Raw genomic sequence first — 10,000 nt, forward strand, 5'->3', positions numbered from 1 at the left:
CTAGTGGTTAGAGTGTAGAGGAGGCAGGTAGACTAGTGGTTAGAGTGTAGAGGAGGTAGGTGCCTAGTGGTTAGAGTGTAGAGGAGGCAGGTAGTCTAGTGGTTAGAGTGTAGAGGAGGCAGGTAGCCTAGTGGTTAGAGTGTAGAGGAGGCAGGTAGTCTAGTGGTTAGAGTGTAGAGGAGGCAGGTAGACTAGTGGTTAGAGTGTAGAGGAGGCAGGTAGCCGAGTGATTAGAGTGTAGAGGAGGCAGGTCGCCTAGTGGTTAGAGTGTAGAGGAGGCAGGTAGCCTACCAGTTAACCCACTGTTCCTAGACCAGTTAACCCACTGTTCCTAGACCAGTTAACCCACTGTTCCTAGACCAGTTAACCCACTGTTCCTAGACCAGTTAACCCACTGTTCCTAGACCAGTTAACCCACTGTTCCTAGACCAGTTAACACACTGTTCCAAGGCCAGTTAACCCACTGTTCCACTGTTCCTAGACCAGTTAACCCACTGTTCCTAGACCAGTTAACCCCCTGTTCCTAGACCAATTAACCCACTGTTCCACTGTTCCTAGACCAGTTAACCCCCTGTTCCACTGTTCCTAGACCAGTTAACCCACTGTTCCACTGTTCCTAGACCAGTTAACCCACTGTTCCTAGACCAGTTAACCCCCTGTTCCTAGACCAGTTAGCCCACTGTTCCTAGACCAGTTAACCCACTGTTCCTAGACCAGTTAACCCACTGTTCCACTGTTCCTAGACCAGTTAACCCACTGTTCCTAGACCAGTTAACCCACTGTTCCTAGGCCAGTTAACCCACTGTTCCACTGTTCCTAGACCAGTTAACCCACTGTTCCACTGTTCCTAGACCAGTTAACCCACTGTTCCTAGACCAGTTAACCCCCTGTTCCTAGACCAGTTAGCCCACTGTTCCTAGACCAGTTAACCCACTGTTCCTAGACCAGTTAACCCACTGTTCCACTGTTCCTAGACCAGTTAACCCACTGTTCCTAGACCAGTTAGCCCACTGTTCCTAGACCAGTTAACCCACTGTTCCTAGGCCAGTTAACCCACTGTTCCTAGGCCAGTTAACCCCACTGTTCCAAGGCCAGTTAACCCACTGTTCCACTGTTCCTAGACCAGTTAACCCACTGTTCCTAGACCAGTTAACCCCCTGTTCCTAGACCAATTAACCCACTGTTCCTAGACCAGTTAACCCACTGTTCCTAGACCAGTTAACCCCCTGTTCCTAGACCAATTAACCCACTGTTCCTAGACCAGTTAACCCACTGTTCCTAGACCAGTTAACCCACTGTTCCTAGGCCAGTTAACCCACTGTTCCTAGGCCAGTTAACACACTGTTCCAAGGCCAGTTAACCCACTGTTCCACTGTTCCTAGACCAGTTAACCCCCTGTTCCTAGACCAATTAACCCACTGTTCCTAGACCAGTTAACCCACTGTTCCTAGACCAGTTAACCCACTGTTCCTAGACCAGTTAACCCCCTGTTCCTAGACCAGTTAACCCACTGTTCCTAGACCAGTTAACACACTGTTCATAGACCAGTTAACCCACTGTTCCTAGACCAGTTAACCCACTGTTCCTAGACCAGTTAACCCACTGTTCCTAGACCAGTTAACCCCCTGTTCCTAGACCAGTTAACCCACTGTTCCTAGACCAGTTAACCCACTGTTCCTAGACCAGTTAACCCACTGTTCCACTGTTCCTAGACCAGTTAGCCCACTATTCCTAGACCAGTTAACCCACTTTTCCCCGGTAGGACGTCATTGTAAATAAGAATTTGTTCTTAACTGACTTGCCTAGTGAAATAAAGGTAAAAATATATATATATTAAATAAATATACTGAATGACTTCTAGTAGCGTGTGATTTAAAACATGGCTACTGATTTGATCAACTCAATACATATCGATAGATATCAACCTGAATATGAATCTCTTTCCTGTTGTCTCACCTCCGTCCTCCCCTCTTTTAATCAAAACGTCAGGTGATCTATTCTCTGAACACCAAGAACGAAGAGCAGGAGGCGGCCCTTCAGGCCGTCAGCCACGCCCACCAGGAAGAGCTGAGGCGGATTACCACGGGGACGTGTACCGAGGGGGAGGAGTCGGTAGTGCTTAGGACACGCCTCTCAGAGCTGCAGGAAACTCTAGCTCAGGTACCCCGTCTGTCCGTCCAACATGCCCATCTGTTACCCAGTCTGTTCCACCACAGGTTAATTAACTCTGTGTGTCTCTACACCTCCAGGTTCAGGTAGACTTTGAGAGCTACCGTGTCCAGGCAGAGGAGAGGGATCGTGGGGTAGAGGCAGAGCTTAAGAGGGACTATGAGGAAAAGCTCCAGGCTCTGGGGCTGGAGAGACAGGAGACCCAGGCCCAACTCAACACGGCCCACGACGAGAGTCTACGACTGGGGAGAGAACTGGAGACGGCTGGGGAGGCTGCGCAGTGCCTGGAGGTTCAATGTGACGAACTACGGAGGAAAGGAGAAGAGGAGCGAGGGAAAGGGAAGGAGGAGGAGATGGAGAGAATGCGACTCCTCTCGGAGGAGGTGAAGACTCTGAGGAAAGGGAAGGAGCAAGCAGAGGAAGAGAGGGAGAGAGCAGTGAGAGAGGAGAGGGAGAAATGGGAGACGAGGATGAAGGAGGTGACAGAGGAGAAGGAGGAGTTGAAGAGGAGCATGGAGGAGGCGCGCAGGGAGGAGAGACGGCAGTGGGAGGAGAGAGAGGAGGAGGAGAAGAGAGGGATGAGTACAGTACTGAGAGAGAGAGTGAGGAAGGCGGAGGGAGAGATGGAGGGCAGTCTGCAGCGACTCAACGAGAGCAAGAGACACGCTGCCAAACTACAGGGCAGAATACAGGTACTCAACCTAACAGAATACAGGTACTCACCCTAACAGAATACAGGTACTCAGCCTAACAGAATACAGGTACTCAACCTAACAGAATACAGGTACTCACCAAAACAGAATACAGGTACTCACACTAACAGGACAGAATACAGGTACTCACACTAACAGAATACAGGTACTCACCCTAACAGGACAGAATACAGGTACTCACCCTAACAGAATACAGGTACTCACCCTAACAGGACAGAATACAGGTACTCACCCTAACAGAATACAGGTACTCACCCTAACAGGACAGAATACAGGTACTCACCCTGACAGAATACAGGTACTCACCCTAACAGAATACAGGTACTCACCCTAACAGAATACAGGTACTCACCCTAAACAGGACAGAATACAGGTACTCACCCTAACAGAATACAGGTACTCACCCTAACAGGACAGAATACAGGTACTCACCCTAACAGGACAGAATACAGGTACTCACCCAAACAGAATACAGGTACTCACCCTAACAGAATACAGGTACTCACCCTAACAGAATACAGGTACTCACCCTAACAGAATACAGGTACTCAGCCTAACAGAATACAGGTACTCAGCCTAACAGAATACAGGTACTCACCCTAACAGAATACAGGTACTCACCCTAACAGAATACAGGTACTCACCCTAACAGGACAGAATACAGGTACTCACCCAAACAGAATACAGGTACTCACCCTAACAGAATACAGGTACTCACCCTAACAGGACAGAATACAGGTACTCACCCTAACAGAATACAGGTACTCACCCTAACAGAATACAGGTACTCACCCTAACAGGACAGAATACAGGTACTCACCCTAACAGAATACAGGTACTCACCCTAACAGAATACAGGTACTCACCCTAACAGAATACAGGTACTCAGCCTAACAGGACAGAATACAGGTACTCACCCTAACAGAATACAGGTACTCAGCCTAACAGAATACAGGTACTCACCCAAACAGAATACAGGTACTCACCCAAACAGAATACAGGTACTCACCCTAACAGAATACAGGTACTCACCCTAACAGGACAGAATACAGGTACTCACCCTAACAGAATACAGGTACTCACCCTAACAGAATACAGGTACTCACCCTAACAGAATACAGGTACTCACCCAAACAGAATACAGGTACTCACCCTAACAGAATACAGGTACTCACCCTAACAGAATACAGGTACTCACCCTAACAGAATACAGGTACTCACCCTAACAGAATACAGGTACTCACCCTAACAGGACAGAATACAGGTACTCACCCTAACAGGACAGAATACAGGTACTCACCCTAACAGAATACAGGTACTCACCCTATCAGGACAGAATACAGGTACTCACCCTAACAGGACAGAATACAGGTACTCACCCTAACAGGACAGAATACAGGTACTCACCCTAACAGAATACAGGTACTCACCCTAACAGAATACAGGTACTCAGCCTAACAGAATACAGGTACTCACCCTAACAGAATACAGGTACTCACCCTAACAGAATACAGGTACTCACCCTAACAGGACAGAATACAGGTACTCACCCTAACAGAATACAGGTACTCACCCTAACAGAATACAGGTACTCAGCCTAACAGAATACAGGTACTCACCCTAACAGAATACAGGTACTCACCCTAACAGAATACAGGTACTCAGCCTAACAGAATACAGGTACTCACCCTAACAGAATACAGGTACTCAACCTAACAGAATACAGGTACTCACCCTAACAGAATACAGGTACTCACCCTAACAGGACAGAATACAGGTACTCACCCTAACAGGACAGAATACAGGTACTCACCCTAACAGGACAGAATACAGGTACTCACCCTAACAGAATACAGGTACTCACCCTAACAGGACAGAATACAGGTACTCACCCTAACAGAATACAGGTACTCACCCTATCAGGACAGAATACAGGTACTCACCCTAACAGAATACAGGTACTCACCCTAACAGAATACAGGTACTCACCCTAACAGAATACAGGTACTCACCCTAACAGAATACAGGTACTCGCCCTAACAGGACAGAATACAGGTACTCACCCTAACAGAATACAGGTACTCACCCTAACAGGACAGAATACAGGTACTCACCCTAACAGGACAGAATACAGGTACTCACCCTAACAGAATACAGGTACTCACCCTAACAGGACATAATATAGGTACTCACCCTAACAGGACAGAATACAGGTACTCACCCTAACAGGACAGAATACAGGTACTCACCCTAACAGGACAGAATACAGGTACTCACCCTAACAGGACAGAATACAGGTACTCACCCTAACAGGACAGAATACAGGTACTCACCCTAACAGGACAGAATACAGGTACTCACCCTAACAGGACAGAATACAGGTACTCACCCTATCAGGACAGAATACAGGTACTCACCCTAACAGGACAGAATACAGGTACTCACCCTAACAGGACAGAATACAGGTACTCACCCTAACAGAATACAGGTACTCACCCTAACAGAATACAGGTACTCACCCTAACAGAATACAGGTACTCGCCCTAACAGAATACAGGTACTCACCCTAACAGAATACAGGTACTCACCCTAACAGGACAGAATACAGGTACTCACCCAAACAGAATACAGGTACTCACCCTAACAGAATACAGGTACTCACCCTAACAGGACAGAATACAGGTACTCACCCTAACAGAATACAGGTACTCACCCTAACAGGACAGAATACAGGTACTCAGCCTAACAGAATACAGGTACTCACCCTAACAGAATACAGGTACTCACCCTAACAGGACAGAATACAGGTACTCACCCTAACAGGACAGAATACAGGTACTCACCCTAACAGACTACAGGTACTCACCCTAACAGAATACAGGTACTCACCCTAACAGAATACAGGTACTCACCCTAACAGAATACAGGTACTCACCCTAACAGAATACAGGTCCTCACCCTAACAGAATACAGGTACTCACCCTAACAGACTACAGGTACTCACCCTAACAGAATACAGGTACTCACCCTAACAGAATACAGGTACTCACCCTAACAGAATACAGGTACTCACCCTAACAGAATACAGGTACTCACCCTAACAGAATACAGGTACTCACCCTAACAGGACAGAATACAGGTACTCACCCTAACAGAATACAGGTACTCACCCTAACAGGACAGAATACAGGTACTCACCCTAACAGAATACAGGTACTCACCCTAACAGAATACAGGTCCTCACCCTAACAGAATACAGGTACTCACCCTAACAGGACAGAATACAGGTACTCAGCCTAACAGAATACAGGTACTCACCCTAACAGACTACAGGTACTCACCCTAACAGAATACAGGTACTCACCCTAACAGAATACAGGTACTCACCCTAACAGACTACAGGTACTCACCCTAACAGAATACAGGTACTCACCCTAACAGGACAGAATACAGGTACTCACCCTAACAGGACAGAATACAGGTACTCACCCTAACAGAATACAGGTACTCACCCTAACAGGACAGAATACAGGAACTCACACTGTGGTTTTACTATCATTTTGGGGAACAAAAACATTTATTCCCATTCAAAATCATTTTTCCCCTGACCCGTAATCCTAACCCTAACCCCAAACCCTAAAACGAAACATAAACCAAACCCCTAACTGTGTGAACCTCACCCTGCTACTTCCTGTTTCCCTGTGTGAATCTCACCCTCTACTTCCTGTTTCCCTGTGTGAACCTTATCGTGCAAATTTCCTCTATTTACCAAATCACGAGAGCAAACTACACACAAGTCAGAGTTATCACAAAGTCCATCTTTAATTATATGAGCTCCATCACAACCCTGTGACTCTCAGATCAATTCAGTATCTATCAATGAATTCTCTGAGAGTCATTTACACATTGCAACTGAGATCCTTTATAGCAAAGACACACATAGCCAGACAGCATTGGCCATAATTTATCGTTCAGCTTTGTCTCCTAAACTATGTTCTTTTCTCAAACTCAGAACCATAAACCAATCCTCCATATCAACAGGCATATATCAAATCCATCTTGACAAGATCACAGAGACACACTGACTGGCACACAGACATTTTGGAGCCAAGAGATACACGCTTGACCTCTCCCCTCTCTCCGGCCCAAGTAACTTAGTCCTGACAGAGAACAGATACTGCAACCACGCCACAGTATTATACAAAAATAGACATTCTGATGAGAAGTAACTTACAAACATATGATGAATATAAAACATCTTACCGATGTTACCAACTAATTCTGATTATTCCCCAACAACCTCACCCTCTACTTCCTGTTTCCCTGTGTGAACCTCATCCTCTACTTCCTGTTTCCCTGTGTGAAGCTCACACTCTACTTCCTGTTTCCCTGTGTGAACCTCACCCTCTACTTCCTGTTTCCCTATGTGAAGCTCACCCTCTACTTCCTGTTTCCCTGTGTGAACCTCATCCTCTACTTCCTGTTTCCCTGTGTGAAGCTCACCCTCTACTACCTGTTTCCCTGTGTTAACCTCACCCTCTACGTCCTGTTTCCCTGTGTGAACCTCACCCTCTACTTCCTGTTTCCCTGTGTTAACCTCACCCTCTACTTCCTGTTTCCCTGTGTGAACCTCACCCTCTACTTCCTGTTTCCCTGTGTGAAGCTCACCCTCTACTTCCTGTTTCCCTGTGTGAAATTCACCCTCTACTTCCTGTTTCCCTGTGTGAACCTCACCCTCTACTTCCTGTTTCCCTGTGTGAACCTCACCCTCTACTTCCTGTTTCCCTGTGTGAACCTCACCCTCTACTTCCTGTTTCCCTGTGTAAATCTCACCCTCTACTTCCTACCATCTCTCTCTCTAGGACCTGGAGGAGGAGTTGGAGTCGGGGAGGAGGCGTGTCTCGGGGGCAGAGGGTGGGGCTAAGAGGGCATGGGAGGAGTTAGTCGTGGCCAAAGAGAGACTACTGCTGCAGGAGGAGGAGCTGCAGAGCAAATCAGGTAATCAATCAACTAATCAAGCAATTAATCAATTAATACATTAATGCAAAAATACATGAATAAAACTATCTAAGCATCAATCAATCAATTAACACGTAAATACATTATAAAACAATCTATGAATCAATCAATTAATCAATTAATCCATCAATACATTAATAAAACAATCTATGAATTAATCAATCAATTAATCAATTATTCAATTAATTAATCAATGATTACATAAATACATTCATAAAACAACCTATGAATCAATCAAACAATTAATCAATCAAACAATTAATACACCAATCAATCAACCAATCACTCAATCCATTAATCGATAAATCAATCAACCATTCAATAATTGTATCAATCATTCAATAAAGGAGTTTAAAATGTAATGTAACGTGTATGTCCTTCTGTGAACGTATTTGTGCATTTGTCCGTGTGTGTGTGTGTGTGTGTCAGAGGAGCTGCTGAGTCGTGGTGTGTGTGAGGGGTGTGTGTGTGTGAACGTGGAGGAGTTGAAAGGTCAGGTGAACAAACTGCAGAGCAGGAACAGAGAGCTGGAGTTGCAGAGCAGCGGGAGAAACAACGACTACGCCAGACAGGTAGACACACACACAGACACAGACACAGACACACAGACACAGACACACAGACACACACACAGACACACACACACACACACACACACACACACACACACACACACACACACCAACTTTGAACTTTGAATGAATTCCAGTAATGTGACAACATTCTGACCATGTGCTCGTGTGTATGTGCGTGCGTGTGTGTGTGTGTGTGTGTGTGTGAGTGTGTGTGAGTGTGTGTGTGTGCGTGTGAGTGTGTGTGTGTGTGTATGTGCGTGTGTGTGAGTGTGTGTGTGTGCGTGTGTGTGTGTGTGTGTGTGTGTGTGTGTGTGTGTGTGTGTGTGTGTGTGTGTGTGTGGGTGTGTGAGTGTGTGTGTGTGTGTGTGTGTGTGTGTGTGTGTGTGTGTGTGTGTGTGTGTGTGTGTGTGTGTGAGTGTGTGTGTGAGTGTGTGTGCGTGTGTGTGTGTGTGTGTGTGTGTGTGTGTGTGTGTGTGTGTGTGTGTGTGTGTGTGTGTGTGTGTGTGTGTGAGTGTGTGTGAGTGTGTGTGTGTGTGTGTCCAGCATGCGGAGGCCCTGGCTAGTCTGCGTTCTGAGATGGTGAGGGCTCAGTCAGAGGAGCTCCGGAGAGAACGGAAACACGCGGTGGTGGAAAAGGAACAAATGCAGAAAGAGAGAGAAGAAGAGAGAGAACACCTGCAGAAAGAGATAGAAGAAGAGAGAGAACACCTGCAGAAAGAGAGAGAAGAAGAGAGAGACAGACTGCAGAAAGAGATAGAAGAAGAGAAAGACAGACTGCAGAAAGAGATAGAAGAAGAGAAACACAGACTGCAGAAAGAGATAGAAGAAGAGAGAGAACACCTGCAGAAAGAGAGAGAAGAAGAGAGAGACAGACTGCAGAAAGAGATAGAAGAAGAGAGAGCACGCCTGCAGAAAGAGAGAGAAGAAGAGAGAGAACACCTGCAGAAAGAGATAGAAGAGGTGAAAGGAAGAGTGACAACACAGATCGAAGGAAACACGGAGCGAGTGGAGGAGCAGAGAGAGAGTCTGAACCAGGAGAAGAAGAGATTGGCAGAGCAGGCGGACGAGGAAAGGAAGAGATTGAAGGAGCAGGCGGACGAGGAAAGGAAGAGATTGAAGGAGCAGGTGAAGAAGGCGATAGAAGAGGTGATGAGGAAACATGCAGCTGAGCTCCACAACGCCCAGGAAGCACTGAGGAAAAACCAAGAGGTATCACACACTGGAGACAGCTGGTCTGACTGGGTCCAGACAGAACCAGACAGCTGGTCTGACTGGGTCCAGACAGAACCAGACATTACAGACAGCTAGTCTGACTGGGTCCAGACAGAACCGGACAGCTGGTCTGACTGGGTCCAGACAGAACCAGACATTACAGACAGCTAGTCTGACTGGGTCCAGACAGAACCGGACAGCTAGTCTGACTGGGTCCAGACAGAACCGGACAGCTGGTCTGACTGGGTCCAGACAGAACCGGACAGCTGGTCTGACTGGGTCCAGACAGAACCAGACAGCTAGTCTGACTGG

At 46.7% G+C, this 10,000-nt stretch overlaps 1 protein-coding gene across 1 annotated transcript in view; it reads left to right on the forward strand.

Annotated features, from left to right (window-relative positions):
* The window catches only part of LOC135536522 (protein FAM184B-like), a 50,995-nt gene that overhangs the window by 4,739 nt on the left and 36,256 nt on the right, over positions 1-10,000 (forward strand). Inside the window, 5 exon segments of the mRNA XM_064962831.1 lie at positions 1,990-2,160; positions 2,250-2,861; positions 7,745-7,880; positions 8,331-8,473; positions 9,020-9,685. Coding sequence (XP_064818903.1) covers positions 1,990-2,160; positions 2,250-2,861; positions 7,745-7,880; positions 8,331-8,473; positions 9,020-9,685 — 1,728 coding nt within the window.

Source organism: Oncorhynchus masou, unplaced genomic scaffold (assembly GCF_036934945.1).
Source record: "Oncorhynchus masou masou isolate Uvic2021 unplaced genomic scaffold, UVic_Omas_1.1 unplaced_scaffold_628, whole genome shotgun sequence".
Taxonomy (NCBI): domain Eukaryota; kingdom Metazoa; phylum Chordata; class Actinopteri; order Salmoniformes; family Salmonidae; genus Oncorhynchus; species Oncorhynchus masou.